General features: G+C 44.4%; 1 protein-coding gene across 2 annotated transcripts in view; it reads left to right on the top strand.

Moving 5' to 3' along the window:
• TTF2 (transcription termination factor 2) overlaps positions 1–17,850 on the top strand; it is a 124,909-nt gene that overhangs the window by 43,977 nt on the left and 63,082 nt on the right. For both annotated transcript variants that reach the window (XM_033943407.1, XM_033943408.1), the window contains exon 10: positions 8,193–8,306. In XM_033943407.1, coding sequence (XP_033799298.1) covers positions 8,193–8,306 — 114 coding nt within the window. The remainder of the gene's footprint in view (positions 1–8,192; positions 8,307–17,850) is intronic.

Genomic DNA, 17,850 nt, shown 5'->3' with positions numbered 1-17,850 from the left:
CAACACAGAAAATGTCGTTTACATTATTATCTGCCCTTGCAAGCTCCTCTATATTGGCAAAACAAAAAGGAAGATATGTACCAATATTATTGAGCACCATATTTGTATCTTGAGAAATGTGAGGTCTGCCCCTCTGGTAAACTATTGGATTGACTTTAGAACACACTATCCCAAGACATTAACCCCCGCCCCCCCCCCTTACAAAACCACGCAAGAGGGTTTTTTTTTTTTTTTTTCAGATTTAAGATCTTTATTAACAGATGCTTGCAGTTTGTTGACATTTGGGAAAAAAAAAAATTAACAAAAAAAAATTTTCAGGTGTACGTTCCATCCAAATTAAAAATGAGCTTCTCAAAAATCTGTTTGACCAGATATGAAACAATTTAAAAACCTTTAAAAGGTATATTGAGAAAAAATAGGCTTTTAAAAAACATGTTGTCGCAAGAGGTTTTTAACGCTGGTTGACGCACTAAATGTTCTGCACTGCTCCGACAGTCATATAGTTGCTATGAGCGTTGGAGCTGCACAGAGCATTCAGTGCCCTGGCCGGTGCTAAAAACCTCTTGCACAGTTTTGAAAAAAAAAGGAGGGGGGGTAAGGTTTTTGCATTTAAAACATTTAGACCACAGTGGAGAGGAGGAGATTTAAATCTTTCACTCCTAGACTGAACAAAGGGCCATTTTTTAACTTAATACAGTCAACCCCTTTGGCCTGAAGTGGAGATTGATTTCATAACTTTCTTATAGACTAACATCTCACTTTTTTGAAATATTCATGTTAAGACATAAGAACTTACTGGGTCTGACCTTACTGGGTCAGACCAATGGTCCATCAATCCCAGTAGCCCATTCACACGGTGGCCAATCCAGGTCAGTAGTACCTGGCCAAAACCCAAGGTGTAGCAATATTCCATGCTACCGATCCAGGGCAAGCAGGATGGTAGAGGCGCTGATAAAGGACCACATCATTGATCACCTCGACGGACACGGTCTAATGAGGACTAGCCGGCACGGTTTCAGCAAAGGCAGATCTTGTTTGATGAACTTGCTGCATTTCATAAAAGGAGTAAACAGTCAGATAGACAAGGGCGACCTGGTCGACATTGTATATCTGGATTTTCAGAAGGCTTTTGACAAGGTTCCACATGAACGACTACTTCAGAAAATTGCGAGCCATGGAATCGAGGGTGAAATGCTCATGTGGATTAAAAACTGGCTGGAACATAGTAAACAGAGATAGGGGGTAAATGGACAATATTTGGACTGGAAGAGCGTCACCAGTGGGGTGCCAAAGGGCTCGATGCTTGGACCCATGCTCTTCAACATCTTTATAAACGATCTGGACATTGGTAAGATGAGTAAAGTGATTAAATTTGCAGAAGATACGAAGTTATTCAAAATAGTGAAGACACAGGGGGATTGCGAAGATCTGTAATGTGACATAATCAAGCTCAAGAAATGGGCATTGACATGGCAAATGAGGTTCAATGTGGATAAGTGTAAAGTTATGCATGTCGGTAATAAAAATCTCAAGCACGAATACAGGATGTCCGGGGTGGTACTTGGAGAGATCTCCCAGGAAAGAGACTTGGGAGTTCTGATCGACAAGTCGATGAAGCCGTCCGCACAATGCAAGGCGGCAGTGAAAAGGGCAAACAGAATGCTAGGAATGATTTAAGAAGGGGATCACGAACAGATCGGAGAAGATTATCATGCCACTGTACTGGGCCGTGGTGCGCCCTCACCTGGAATATTGAGTTCAGCACTGGTCGCCATACATGAAGAAGGACACGGTACTACTCAAAAGGGTTCAGAGAAGAGCGACTAAAATGGTTAAGGGGCTGGAGGAGTTGCCGTACAGTGAGAGATTGGAGAAACTGGGCCTCTTCTCCCTTGAAAAGAGGAGACTGAGAGGGAACATGATCGAAACATTCAAAATACTGAAGGGAATAGACTTAGCAGATAAAGACAGATTGTTCACCCTCTCCAAGGTAGGGAGAACGAGAGAGCACTCTAAAGTTGGAAGGGGATAGATTTTGTACAAACGTAGGGAAGTTCTTCTTCACCCAGAGAGTGGTAGAAAACTGGAACGCTCTTCCGGTGTCTGTTATAGGGGAAAACACCCTCCAGGGATTCAAGACAAAGTTGGCCAAGTTCTTGCCACACAGGTGAGGCTGGACTCATTTAGAGCACTGGTTTTTGACCTGGGGGCCGCCGCGTGAGCGGACTGCTGGGCACGATGGACCACTGGTCTGACCCAGCAGCAGCAATTCTTATGTTTTTATGTACCCCCATGTCTCTCTCAATAATAGGCTATGGACTTTTCCTCCAGGAACTTGTCCAAACCTTTCTTAAAACCAGCTACGCTATCCGCTCTTACCACAATCTCTGGCAACGTGTTCCAGAGCTTAACTATTCTCTGAGTGAAAAATAATTTCCTCCTATCGGTTTTAAAAGTGTTTCCCTGTAACTTCGAGTGTCCCCTAGTCTTTGTAATTTTTGATGGTGTGGTGCTTAGTTTTATTTTTTATATTCAACATTAGTTTTCTATTTGCATTTGACAATAATTGTTAGAATGTCAAGTGATTTGTACGAATTATCTGATTGAATTTTGTACACTTGTTGCAAGAGTTAAAACTGAATAAAGAATTTAAAAAAAAGTTTTCTATTTGCTTTCTATCATATTTATATTTACTAAGTGTATTTTTATACTGGATATTAGACACGATTGTTCTTATTATACGTTATTTATTTCACTTTTTATGTATACTTTTCATGCATTTCACACTCTTGTACACAATTCACTGCTTTTGTATTTTATATTAGGTATTATTATTTCTCATGTATATTACGTATTACCTGTTTCATGTTCGTACATTGTATATTTTGGTGACTCTTATGCATTTGTGTGTTTTATATTTTATATGGATATAACACATTCTAAGTATAATATTAAGCAGTTTTTATTTGACACTCCATTGTTCTTTATGTTACAATTTTTATGCTATGTGATTTTAGGTTGCACATTATATTATATTTGATTGTTTTTCAATTCATCACACATAATTTCATTCATATGTACTTAACTTCCCCTCCCCCCTTTTACAAAATTGCAATAGTGTTTTTTGGTAATTTAAATTTTTATTAGTATTAACATTTGACAATGTTACAATTCAAATGAAAGAAAAATACAATGTAATCACCAGTAAACATAGGATCAAAATATAGGAATTTAAACAAGATATTACAAAGTATAGTTAGTCCACCATTTAAATGAAGGCGGAGCTGATGATAAGCTAAAAAAAAATTTAAATAGGCAAATGGTAAAAAGGAAAATAAAGATGTAAGTCTGATTGCTCTTAAACTTTTCTTTCTTTCTGAGTTAACTAAAAGCCAGCCTACTCATGATTAATCAAGAATTTATTTTAGTAGTTATAAACAAAAACTGAGGCATTCTAGGAGACGCCGTAAATACAAAAACTGAGGCGATCGGGGAGACGCCGTAAAAACAAAAAGGAGGCGGAGCTTGACCAAGATGGCAGACTGAGGCGTTCGGGGAGACACCGTTGTGGAAGATCTAACAATTTCATTACCTACCTGATGGTTAAAAAAAAATCGAAGCTCCGGGTACAATGTATCCAGCTCTTTAATTGTAACTTTTTCCTGGAAATGTCCAGTTCTCTTAATTGTAACTTTTGTTCCTGGAAATGTCCAGCTATCTTCTGATGTAATCCGCTTAGAACTGCAAGGTACAGGCTGAATAGAAGTCAGTATTGTAATGTAATGTAATGTTCCCGGACAAATCCACCGCACAGACCGGCCGAATGGATGTCTTTTGTCAAGCGGGGCTCAAGAACAACATCTGTGTTTAAGAGCAATCAGACTTACATCTTTATTTTCCTTTTTACCATTTGCCTGATGATTTGGAAGTCTGGATGAAATCTTTGGAAGCGCAAGCTTTAACTTGGGTTACAAACAGTGTGAGTTTACATTTCAAACAAGAAATATTGGAAAATTCCATCAGGAGATTATTAATTTTCCCAAAATTTACCCAATAACTGCTTTAGTTATGTTTAAAAGATATATGAATGAGATTTTGAAGGTTCCAGAAATCTCTTATCCACCTCTCTCTAAGATATATTACCTTTCAAAGAGAGTTATATCTTAAAGTCCAAACCAGCAGAATTTATCTGCTGATAGTCTGGACTTAACTAATTTCCTTGAGAAGTCGGAGACTGAGGTTCAGGCTTCCACAACATTGTAGGTACAGTTTGCTATTGATTCTGATAGAGAATGGATGTTAAAGTTGTTTTTTAAATATAAAGATGTTCCATTTTTGACTAATACTATCAGAATGTTTCCAGATCTATCTCGTTGTACCCAGAAAAGATGAAAACAGTTTCTTATTTTGAGACCACAGGTCATCCAGATGGGGGCAACTTTTGTTCTACGATTTCCCTGTAAATGTGTATTGGTTTATAAGGAGGACAGGTATGTCTTCTATGATCCACAGCAGTTATCGCAATAGTGTTTTTTTAGCGCAGGCCAGTGTGCGCTGCTCCCGACGCTAATAGAGTTCCTGTGAGCATTGGGAGCAGCAAGGAGCATTCAGCGCGCTGGCCTAAGTTAAAAACCGCTATCGCGGTTTTGTAAAACAGGGGGAAATTAATTAATTGCAGCAGTGGAGAAACAAAAACAATGTGAAAAACAAAAACACAATACCATCGGCACACAATATAAAAATGGCAAGAGAGAGAAGCCCATTGCTGAAACAAAAGACCATTAGTGTTGTATATTTATGCATGAATGTGTGTGTGTGTATGTGTATATGTATTCATATTCTTATAGCCGAAATATGGACCGTGTTGGATCCGCACCTTATACTGTCTTTGGTTTATTGACTTTATACTTATGGCATTGCCTGTTTTGAGATTATTGCATTTTAGCCCTCTTTGGGGTTTATTTTATGTATTACTAAACTTTTACATCCAGAACATCAATTCCACAGTGCCTTCTTTTTGTTGTGGGCATTTGAACACCCACATCCTACTCCCACAGCAAGGGGACTTGGCCTCCCAGGGCACATAAATGTTATTGGCAGAGGCTGGCCAGGATCCTGTGGACCTTTCTGACAAGGACTCAAAAGGTGAGGGATCAGTCTGTATGCTCTTGCTGTCAGAGCAATTCTTCTCGGCTGGGTGATATAGGTTCGCAGACAGGAGCAAGTACGCAGGAAGCAATAGTGGTCCTCGACTAAGGGGAAGATTCTACTACATCAGCTGTTCAAGTCATTACTGACTCCCTGCAGGAATTACAGTTAGATTCCCAGCAGCCCCCTTCCACTCGGTGTTCTATCCTGAGTTCTAACCCAGTGAGAGCACATCCCACATTTTTTTCCCTGGCATCCTTAGACCCAGGAGAATAGATATTGTCTGCAGCAGTGTTCCAGTCCATTGTTCTTCGATGGGGTTGACCAACTTTCGATCTGATGGCTATAGCGAAGAAAAAGAAGGTGGACCACTTCTTTAGTCGAAGATCCAAGCCCAGATGAAATGCAAAGGCCTGGACGCCCTAGCCAGCCATGGCCAAAGAGCAAGCGCTTGTACATGTTTCCTCCTAGCCCATGATAGTGCAAATTTTTTACAGAATAGCAGGGAGAGTGGTCCTCATAGCACTGGATTGGCCACACATGCTGTGGTACCTGGACCTGGTGCATCTTTAGAGGGACAAGGGTCTCTGACTGCAGGTACATCCTGTTCTTCTGTCTCAGGGCCCAGTAGTCATAGAAGATCTGAATCAATTTAGTCTTACAGCATAGCTCTTGAGCGTTAGAGCACAAAGTAGTCCTTGCTATTCTCCTCAGGGCCAAGAAGCCTACGATGATTTCCGCTATGCTCGTGCACTAAAGAGATGGTGGAGCTATTGAATGTTCCAATCATGTTGGTGCTAGCTTTCCTCCAAGCAGGTCTTGACAAATACCTTGCAGTGGCATCATTCAGAGTCCAAGTGGTAAGCCTTTCGTGCTCATGAATGCAAAGCTTCCCTGGCTTTTCATCCAGACATAGCCAGATTCCTAAAAGGGACACTGAGACTCAGACCACCAGTAAGACAACCGTTCCCATTGTGGAACCTTAACATGGTTTTGCATTACCTCAGTCAGGCTCCATACAAGCGTCCATTCAGGAAGCGTCCTTGTTGGATCTTAACTGTCAAGACTGTTTTTCCTTGTGGCCATTATGTCAGCGAGTCTATGAGCTGCAGGCTCTGTCGTGCAGGTAGGCCTTCCTCAAGATCAAGGAAGTGGGAATTTCCTTGCGCATGGTTCCGTCCTTATCGCCAAAGGTCTTCCGGCTTCTCATATCTGTCAAGAAGTAAGATTACTTGTGTTCCAGACCACAGGGTCAAAGAAAAAGAACCGGATTCTGAGGAAGCTGAATATGAGGAGTGTCCTCCTATGTTATCTAGAGGTCACCAATGAGTTCTGACTTTCAGACCATCTATTTGTGCTCACCAATCAAGCTAGACACGATAGACTGGTGTCTAATGCCACCATTTCAAGATGGATACAGATAGCCATCTTGTCAGCATATATTGCCTCTGGCAAGAAATTACTTGTCTCCTTGAAAGCACATTCAACAAGAAGCATGGATTCTTCGTGTGTGGAAGCTAGGGTGATTTTGCCTGTGGAGATTGTAGGACAGTGATCTGGTCCACTCTGCATAAGTTCTCCAAATTCTACAGAGTGGATGTGACAGCATGCGAGGATACTGTCTGGGTTTTTTAGTGTTATGAGCAGGCACAGAGGTCCCACCCTAGATTTCTGTGACTGCTTTTATAACTCCCTACTGTCCAGAATCACACATCTGTTGCACTAGAAAAAGAGATTAGGTTCTTACCTTGCTAATATTTTTTCCAATAGATAGGGCAGGGTTCCAGAATGACACATCTGTCAGTATTTACTCCGTCTGCCTACTGTCCCAATCAGAAAGTTTGAGATTTTTATGTCAGTCAGTCCTTAAGGGTATGAAGAATAATCTATTGCTATAACACATCGGGGGAATGTTTGAGCTCCATAAATGTTTTTGATTGGTATGGTTATTTTGATGTTTCGATTGTTCAATTAAAATGTTTAATATGTTTGTTATACTTTCAGAGCAGAACAGATTTGTAATTTGGGGAGTCTCCCGGTATTCCTCCTTATGTGTTCCTATATAGGGCTATTGCCTGCTTTGGAACAAACAGAAGGGGGCAGCAAAACCCTCTGAAGAAGGAGGAGGAGTTGAAAACCTGAAATGAATGGAATTAATTCCTTCTGCATGACTCATGAGCATGGGGAGAATACCCTACTGTCCAGAATGACACACCTATCTACTAGAAAAGATATTTACAAGGTAAGAACAATCTCTTTTTCACAATAAGAAACTTGAAAATAGGCAAATTATACATTAATGCACTGTATTGTTGTTTTTTTGTTGTTTTTTTTATATCTTTATTCATTTTTAACACCTTTATTAAGTGAATACAAGAAAAATTCATTTTACACTTTATACAACACTTAAAATCCTTACAATATACAAATAGCTCAATACATTTTCTTCCCATCAAAAAATTAATATATAGTTATTAATGAAATAAATTCATATCCTTCAAAAAGTGCAAATAACATGTTTTTCATTTTTATAAGGAAATAGTAAGCACCTATATAAATATTTAATTATTCAGAACCCAAACCAACCCAACCCACCCCATCATTCAATAAAAATTAAAAGATTAAATTCAAAGAAAAATCAACCCCTCTCCCCCTGGATGTGCATTTGATATATCAACAAAATTCAAAACTACAATAATTCTACAAACGACATCAATGGGCCCCATATGCACTGTGTTGATACTGTAAACATAAAACTCAGTAGAACATTCATATAACATAAATATGATACATGTCAGCAGAGTACAAATCAAATTCCTTGAAGAGAGACCTAGGACGTTCATATGTAAGATTGTATGCTTACAAATGTCCTAATAGTTAGCAGAGGAGATATGGAGTTGGAACATGGGTAAGGATATTTATACAGAATTAGTGAGTTTCTGCAGTGCATTCCTGCACCAGTTCACTTTCCTCAGCTTCTGGTAAGATTTATACTCTCTTTGGTGCTGTGTGAATTCTGCTTTAATTTGTATGTGTTTCCCAAGCGGATGACATGGGACTGGGGAAGACTCTGACAATGATTGCACTTATCCTGACCCAGAAGCATAGAGAGAAGAAAGAAAAAAAGGACAAAGAGAAAGTCTGGCTCTCCAAACAAGGTACATGATGCTCTGAAATGTGTGTGTTGGTGCAGTAGAGAGGGGTAACTGTAGTTTAAATGCTTGTGTCTTGATGGATCAAGCACATGTATAAATTTAGGTTTTCATATTTTATCCTCTGGATTCTATATATGTTATCCTAAGTTGTGAACCTAAATATGGGTGCACACCCAAGATGTATGTACAATTTAATTGATTAACAAGCCCTTACCTAACAATAATTGGCATCAATTAGGATTTATATGCACATCTGGCTGCATGCTATTCTAGAACACAATGAAAAGCCAAAAAAATCAAGATACCACATTCCAAGATAAAAGTATAGAACCAAAAGTGGATCTTAATTATTAACTTTCAAAAAAATAATAATAATCAGGCAAACTTATTGAATCAGTCCCAAGGATTTAGGAGGAAGGATCTCAGATAGGTTTCTAGTACATACAAGTCAGCTGGAATAGCTGTTCAGCCAGGACAACCATATTTTAATCATTGATCTTCCACCATTTCCATAAATCTTTAAGTGTGCAAAGTATGCAAAGTTGCTTATCTTTGAATGTGCAAAATTAATTAAATAATCCAATAAATTTGTCTGGTTATTATTATTTTTTTGAAAGATTTTTTTTAAAAATCTTTTATTGAATTTTCAAAGTTAATAAAAATGCAATACAATATCTATACAAAAAATAGTAATCATATATGCACTTATAATCAATCAGTATCCATACAACAGTAACCCCCCCCACCCCACCCAACCAACATTTTCATAAGGGAATAGAACCATACAAAAGAAATACCCCCCTCCTGCCCTCCCTCCCCCTGGGTGTGTGTATGTGTGTATATTATACCAACAGAAATAAAGAAAAAGACAACTATAATGAATCCACAAAAGATGTCAATGGGCCCCAAATTAACTTGAATCTCTTAGTATGCCCCAGCATATCCGCATTCATCTTCTCATACCTATAACTTAAGCATAAATTTGCCCACCAAAAAGTAAAGCTAAGGCGATCCCAGTTCTTCCAATTGCGAGTAACCATTTGCATTGCTATCCATTTGCATTGCATTGCTATAATAAGGAAAAGCCAACATTTATATCTGTCCAATGAGGGCTTCAGATGTAATATCATCCCACATATGACTACCTCATATGTCAGTGGAATTGATGACTCAAGTATAGCATTAATCTGTCCCCATATCGACTTCCAAAAATTGAGTATCAAAGGATGATACAGTATCCCTATATCAAGATGACAGTGCCAGCATCTATTAGATTTAGAACTATCTAACTTTTGTAACCTAACTGGGGTCCAAAAAGTTCTGTGTAACAAGAAAAACCATATTTGTCTCATAGATGCTGACGCTGTACAACTCATCCTCCAAGTCCAAATTCGTGGCCATTGAGTAGCAGAAATTTGCTGCTTTATCGCAATGCTCCAAATGTCTCTAATACTAGTTTTTGGTTTCTTATTCATATAACCAGATATTGATTTATACCACTGAGGGCCTGATGCCCTAGGAATCCACCTTGAAGCACAGGGACCTGCAACTATAATGATATTTTAGATTACGCCAATCAGGGAACCCCTTCTGAATGGCCTGCTTCAACTGCAACCACTTGTAAATTTGAGACTTGCAATGCAAAAAGATTGTTGCAGTCGTGAAAAATCAAGCATTTTCCCATTTGATAAAACATCATCTAGTGTACGTATACTTGCCTGCATCCAGTGCTTCCAGAAGATCTCAGACTCGCCAATTTGAATCTTGGAGTTTAATCATAAGGATTGTAAGTAGATTTCTCTACTGGAATATCTGTTAATTCTTTAATAAATTTCAAGGTTTTCCAAGTGTCAAATAGAATACTATTGTCCTTAACATATCTGGGTAACTTGATACTCAACACATGAAACAACCGTAATGGGGACATAAGTTGCCACTCTAAGTACAGCCCATCAGGAAGATGTTCCATGAGCTTAGGAAAGATCCAGTACATACCCTGCTGCATGATAAAATTTGGGAAATTTACCTCACCCTCCGCAATTGGTTTTTGTAAAGATACTAGAGCTATTCTAGCAGTTTTACCCAGCCAAATAAAGTTAGTGATAATTCTGTTTAATTTCTTATAAAAGGACCCCTGACTGGCAACATCCCCATTTGATAGCAAACCACAGGCAAAATCATCATCTTGACAGTTTGTAATCTCCCCCACCAAGAAAGATGTAAAGGGTTTCAATGCTCACACATGATACAAAAGACTCTGGAAAACAATGACAGTAAATGAAAAATCTTTATTTTTTTGAAAGTTTTTTTTTTTCCTTCTTTATTCATTTTCAAATTTGACAATAAGTGCACAAAATAATATATTTCAACAAGTTATTACACAATAGCACTTTGATATCTACTACATAAAAATCTAGTCATTTTTTCCCATAATGAGATACTTGATAAAGGAGGGGGGGTAGGTTTAATCTCTTTATCATAAAATATAAATAAATTATAATTATCATAATAGTTGTTATATTGTGTGCAATTAACAAAATAAGGGGAGGGAAAGGGATTCATAATTGAATAATAGTTGATAAAATTATTAAATTTTACATGATATCTAAAATTGTAGTAAGGATTATATAAGATATGTTGTATGTACAGTATGTTATGGAGATATCAAGTGTATACTTAAGGTAATTGTATGAATCTTTATGATACACTTGTTGTTATATGAAAAAATTAATTAAAAAATGTTAAACGAAAATCTAGTGATACGTTTACCCCCCACCTCCCAACCTTCATCATATTTTCAATCAGAATATACACATATTATAGAATATATTATAACATATTATGTAAAATTGTACCCAACACCCTCCCCCCTTTGGTGTGCCAAAAGAAGAAAAAGAAGAGAAGAAGTGATGACTATTCACTACAATATTTTGTCAATGGCCCCCATATTTTTATAAATTTAGTATATGTCCCTCTTTGTATTGCTATTGCTCGTTCCATTTTAAATATATGACATAATGTATTCCACCAAAATGTATAACTAAGGTTACTGTGATTCTTCCAATTATTGGTTATGTGTTGGATGGCAACCCCTGTCATAACTAATAAAAGCTTGTTCTTTAGCACTCTCCAGACCAGTAGAGGTTAACTTTACGAATGGGTATATATCTAATCATGACCAGCAGGTGGAGACTGAAAACAAAACTTTGGGACAGTATATCCTAGCCCCTCCTCTCTATTTCCCTCAGTCTTCTTTCAGTCTCCAGCAGGTGTTGAGTGATCTGTACCCATCTCCCTTGGTAGGGCTGTTGGAATTTGTTTAAGGTGTTTTTTGTCCCTGTTTTTAGCCGGACGGAGCTTGGACGGACTCTGTTTGGGGGTTCGTCCGACCTCGGGGGTGTCAAACCCGGCGGGTCACGAGCGGGGTCCCTCCCCCCACTTCCTCCACCTCCCCACATTTTTTTAGAGGAGCCTCAGCAATAAGCCTTGCCCCCTAAATCAAGCAAGACTATTGCTTTGAGAGCCTGTGGAGTCTGTTCTGTAAAAAAAAAAAAAAAAAAAAAAAAAAAAAATCCTGAGGTAGTGCTGGTCTGGAGGGTTGTATCCCTTTAAGAAAACTGTATTTTACTGTATTTTTTCAACTAACCGGCACTTTTTTACAGCTAGGTCGCGTATGGAGCAATGAGCACTTCTAAAGGGAAAAAGTGCTCATTGTGCTCCAGACGCGAGGCACTCGCGGCCGGCCTGTGCAAGCGGTGTTCAGGCCGGGGCGGTGGAGGAGCTCCGTCGGCAGCGGCTGCAGGCGCCCAGAGCTCCCCGCCGATGGTGCCTCGCGAGTCGGCAGGGAACGGTGGCGAAGCCCGGTCTTCTCCGTCCGCCCACGGAGGGAATCCCCAGACCGCCGACGGTCGGGTTGTAGAGGATTCCCTCTCAGCTGATTTTTTGACAGCTGATGCCGGCTTGCCTGCTTTAGCGGCTGAGACTATTCAGGTTTCTCAGCCGCTTCAGGCTATGGAGGGAGCTTTTTTGGCGGGAAAACCGCCATCTTCTCTGTCTGGCCCCTCCATTTTGTCTTCCACCTCAGGTGACCTTCCCCCTGTTTTGACTATGCAGGGGCAAGGTTCTGCTGGGTCCCCTGCTGTGGCAGGGAGTCCCTTGGGACCCTCGGGGGGGTTTTCTCCTGATTTTTTCTTTTCTTTATGCAGAGCCTATTTTCAGGCGGCTGGGGGTCCCGGTTGCGCCCAGGGGGTCTCGGGGGGTGGTTTTTCCTCCGCGCTTCCTGCGGCTTTGCCTCTTTCGTCTGGCGTGACGTCCCCTCCGCCGCCTACCTTGTCCAAGCGTCCGCGGGTGTCGTGGGACGAGAATTTGTGGTCGGAGGATCGGGTCGGTTTGGGGGAGGACCTGGACCCTTCTGAGGAATTCCAGGACTCTCTGGAGGGGACGGAAGCTGGCGGCGGGTTGTCGGATTTCCCGTTCTCCAGTGACGAGGCGTCTGTGGTGCGTCTTTTTCAGAAAGATGAGCTGCCTGACCTTATTCAGCAGGTTTCTTCGGTCTTGCGTTTTGAGGACGCGCCGCCGGAGACTCCGCGTGTGGGGGACCCCCTGTTGCGGGGGATCCGTTCCGTTTCCCGCTCTTTTCCTATGCATCAGGATATTCGGGATATTATTCTGGAGCAGTGGAAAACGCCGGAGACGCCGTTTCGGCTGGCGCGCAGCATGGCTCGCCTGTATCCCATTCCTGAAGGGGATCGGGCTACGTTAGCTTCGCCGGTCGTGGATGCGGTGGTCTCGGCGATTTCCAAGCGGCATACCGTGCCTGTTGAGGGCGGTTCTGCCTTGCGAGACCCTGAGGAGCGCAAATTGGAGGGCCTCCTTAAGCAAAATTTTCAGGTCTCGGCCCTTGGGGTCCAGGCGGCTATTTGTGGGGGACTGGTCGCTCGCGCCGTGTTTCGGTGGGCGGAGCGGGTCTTGGATCGAGAGTCTGACGACTGGTCTCTGGTGGATCAGGAGGTTGCGAAGATTGAGATGGCGGCCTCATTCCTCTCAGATGCTCTCTATGACTTGGTGCGGAGCTCGGCTAAGTCTATGGCTTTTGGCGTGGCCGCAAGGCGTGTGTTGTGGCTGCGCGCTTGGGCGGCGGATGCTGCGTCCAAAGCTAAGCTTACTAAATTTCCCTTTCGGGGGTCGTTTTTGTTTGGAGAGGACTTGGATAAGTTGATTCAGACTCTGTCGGACTCGAAAGTTCCCCGTCTGCCGGAGGACCGTGCCCGCCCGGCGTCTCGGGGGGGTGCGGCCCGGGGGCGTTTGCGGGATTTTCGCAAGTATCGCCCGGGGCGTGGGGCTGCTTCTTTCCAGTCTCCGGGTTTTTCCCGGGGTCGGTTCTTCCAGCGCACGCAGCCCTTTCGGGGGGCCCGTCGGGGGGCAGGGAATCCCTCCGCCGGTTCCCCCGCTTCCCGTCCTGCACAATGACGCCTTGCCGGCGCCCCCTTTGGTTCCGGTGGGGGCCCGGCTGCGAGATTTTTTCCCCAAATGGGCCGAGATCACGTCCGATCAGTGGGTCCTGGAGGTGGTGCGGGACGGTTATGCCCTGGAGTTCGCCCGCTCTCTGCCGGATTTTTTCCTCGCTTCTCCATGTCAGACTCCGGTGAAGACGCAGGCTTTTCGCCAGACCCTTCAGCGCTTGATAGATCTCAGGGCAGTTGTTCCGGTGCCCCCTCCAGAGTGGGGCACGGGCAGGTACTCCATTTACTTTGTGGTGCCCAAGAAGGAGGGGACTTTTCGGCCCATCCTCGATTTGAAAGGGGTCAACAGGGCTCTCAAGATTCCCTCTTTCCGTATGGAAACTCTGCGGTCGGTCATTCTGGCGGTTCAGCCGGGGGAGTTTCTCACTTCTCTCGATCTGACGGAGGCCTACTTGCATGTTCCCATTCGGGCCTCTCATCAGCGTTTCCTGCGCTTTGCGATCTTGGGTCGGCACTTTCAGTTCTGTGCGCTTCCCTTTGGGCTGGCCACGGCTCCGCGGACGTTCACCAAGGTGATGGTGGTCGTCGCGGCAGCCTTGCGGTCGGAGGGCATCCTGGTACACCCCTACCTGGACGACTGGTTAATTCGGGCAAAGTCGTTGCAGGAAAGTTCCCGGGTTACTGCTCGGGTGGTGGAGTTTCTCCGGTCGCTGGGCTGGGTGGTCAACCTTGCCAAGAGTCGGTTGGTCCCGGCTCAGCGTCTGGAGTACCTAGGGGTGCTGTTCGACACCTCCTTGGGGAAGGTCTTCCTCCCAGAGGGCCGGGTGAGCAAATTGCAATCTCAGATTCGCCTGCTTTTGGCGTCCCGGTGTCCTCGGGCGCGAGATTTCCTCCAGGTCTTGGGGTCGATGGCGGCGTCCCTGGACGTGGTGAGGTGGGCGCGGGCCCACATGCGTCCTCTCCAGTATGCTCTGCTCCGGAGGTGGTCTCCCCAGAGGCACGGGATGGATGTTCCGGTTCCCCTACGAGGCTTGGCGCGCTGCAGTCTGCGTTGGTGGCTCCAGACCCCTCACCTAGTTCAGGGGGTGGGTCTGGATCTCCCGCAGTGGACGGTGCTCCTGACGGATGCGAGTCTCCTGGGTTGGGGGGCTCAGTGTTTGGGTCACTCAGCTCAGGGCACCTGGTCCGCGGAGGAGGCCGCCTGGTCGATCAACGTGTTGGAGACCAGAGCGGTCCGTCTGGCGCTGTTGGCTTTCCACTCCCTGTTGCGGGGCAAGTCAGTCAGAGTGCTGTCGGACAATGCCACGGCGGTGGCTTATGTCAATCGTCAGGGGGGCACCAAGAGCACTCGGGTGGCGCAGGAGGCGGCTCTGCTCATGGTTTGGGCGGAATCCCATCTGCTGGACCTCTCGGCCTCTCATATAGCCGGAGTAGACAACGTTCAGGCAGACTTCCTCAGTCGTCACTTCCTAGATCCAGGAGAGTGGTGTCTCGGCGCCGAGGCGTTTCAGTTGATAGTGCAGGCTTGGGGGCAGCCCCTGATGGACCTGATGGCCACGGGTGGCAACGCCAAGGTGCCCCGCTTCTTCAGTCGTCGCAGGGACGGTCTGGCCGAGGGTCTGGATGCTCTGGTCCAGCCGTGGCCAACGGAGGGGCTGTTGTATGTGTTCCCTCCTTGGCCGCTGGTGGGCAGAGTGCTTCTTCGCATTGTTTACCATCCGGGTTTGGTGGTGCTGGTGGCGCCGGATTGGCCTCGCCGTCCGTGGTATGCGGATCTGGTGAGGCACCTGGTAGCGGATCCTCTTCCTCTGCCTCTCTCGGACGACCTTCTGAGGCAGGGTCCCATTTCCATGTTCGACCCGTCTCCCTTCTGTCTTACGGCATGGCTCTTGAAAGGGGTCGCCTTAGCAAGAAGGGATATTCAGACAAGGTGATTTCTACACTGTTGGGGTCCCGGAGGCTTTCTACCTCTCGGGCTTATGTGCGGGTTTGGCGTCTCTTTGAGGAATGGTGTCGGGCGCGGGGAGTGACCTCTTTTCGCGCTTCTCTGCCTTCCATTCTGGAGTTTTTGCAGGATGGCCTGGATAGAGGCCTGGCTTGGTCTTCTCTCCGGGTTCAGCTTGCGGCCCTGTCGGCTTTTCGAGGGTTGGTGTCAGGTCAGCGTTTATCGGCGCTTCCTGATGTGATTCGGTTTTTGCGGGCGGCCAAGTTGCTTAGGCCTCCCCTTCGGCCCTCGGTTCCCTCTTGGGATCTTAATCTGGTTCTCTCTGTTTTGGTGCGTCCGCCTTTCGAGCCCTTGGACGACTGTTCTTTGAAGGACCTTACTTTGAAGGCGGTCTTTTTGGTGGCCATTACTTCGGCTAGGCGTGTTTCTGAGCTGCAGGCTTTCTCTTGTAGGACTCCCTTCTTGGAGTTTTCTAGGGAACGGGTCGTCTTGCGGCCTGTTCCTTCCTTTCTGCCTAAGGTTGTTTCTCCTTTTCATGTCAATCAATCGGTGGTTCTCCCGGTCTTGGGTAGTCGGGAGGGCTCTTCTGAGCAACGGCAGCTGCGCAAGTTGGATGTCGGTCGGGTCCTTCGCTCTTATGTGCAGCGGACCCAGGAATTCCGGAAGTCCGATCATCTCTTTGTCCTCCTGGCGGGTTCTCGTCGGGGAGCTGGCGCTTCTAAGGCTACTATTGCGCGCTGGATCAAGGAGACGATTGCTTCCGCTTATCTTCTGAAACAGCAGCCGGTTCCGGAGTTTCTCAAGGCTCATTCCACACGGGGTCAGGCGGCTTCTTGGGCTGAGTCGTCGCTCGTGCCCCCTGTGGATATTTGTAAGGCTGCGGTTTGGTCCTCCTTGCATTCCTTTGTCCGTCATTATCGGGTTGATGTGCAGGCGCGTCGGGACGCGGTGTTCGGTGAGCGTGTACTGGTATCGGCCCTTCGGGGGTCCCGCCCGTGAGAGGGACTGCTTTGGTACGTCCCATTCGTAAAGTTAACCTCTACTGGTCTGGAGAGTGCTAAAGAAGGAGAAATTAGGTTCTTACCTGCTAATTTACTTTCTTTTAGCTTCTCCAGACCAGTAGAGGTCCCCACCCTGTCTGTTGTTGTTGTTGTTGGGGCTGTTGCGCGGGCAGTTTTTGGTTTTTGCTGCGGGTTCTAGTATTTTTCTAGGGCCGGGGAGAATTGAAGAACAGCGGCTGTGGCTCGGCTGGCTTAGCTGGCGAGCTGTGGGGACATTCTTCCTTCGGGAATTTCTCTTCTGCATTTTCCAACAGCATTTTGGGTTTGTTACTTGTTACTCCTTTCGGAGTATTGTTTTTTCTCTCTGTTGTTTTCCAGTTCTTGGTTCTGCTTGGCTATTCGGCAGACTGAGGGAAATAGAGAGGAGGGGCTAGGATATACTGTCCCAAAGTTTTGTTTTCAGTCTCCACCTGCTGGTCATGATTAGATATATACCCATTCGTAAAGTTAACCTCTACTGGTCTGGAGAAGCTAAAAGAAAGTAAATTAGCAGGTAAGAACCTAATTTCTCCTTGTTTTCTGATGATATTTGACTTTTTTTCCTCATCATCATGCCAAATAACACTGTATATGTTTTTGAAAGTTAATAAGATCCACTTTTGGTTGCATGCTATTCTATACAGCTCAGCACCTAACTTTCATAGTGCATATCTGAAAAGGGGATGTTGCCAGGGGTGTGTCAGAGGCATTCAGAGAAATTATATGCTCAATTAACTGAATACTGCCTCAGTGGGCCCAGTTTGGGGACCAATATTTATACACTTCTCCCTCCGTATTCACGGTTTCTGCACTTGCGGTTTCACTTATTCGCGATTTTTCTCATGCAAACTCCGCCCCCCCTCAATCAATCAACTCTGAATCCAAACTACGTTTGAAACCGAGATGCAGGTGATCAACCTTCAAGTAAAAGAACCATCCTGTATAATACATTTTGCCTTGCTACTCCTGATTCAAATAAAAATGAAAACAAACGAGTGCTTCTGCCTTGGGCCACTACAGTTCGTTTCACATGCAAAATCTGAGTTACATCACAGAGAGCAATTAAAGTAAAAACAGTGCCTTTTGGAGGGCTCGCCTGA

The sequence above is a fragment of the Geotrypetes seraphini genome, chromosome 4 (assembly GCF_902459505.1).
Source record: "Geotrypetes seraphini chromosome 4, aGeoSer1.1, whole genome shotgun sequence".
Taxonomy (NCBI): domain Eukaryota; kingdom Metazoa; phylum Chordata; class Amphibia; order Gymnophiona; family Dermophiidae; genus Geotrypetes; species Geotrypetes seraphini.
This window is presented reverse-complemented; position numbering and strand designations above follow the sequence as displayed.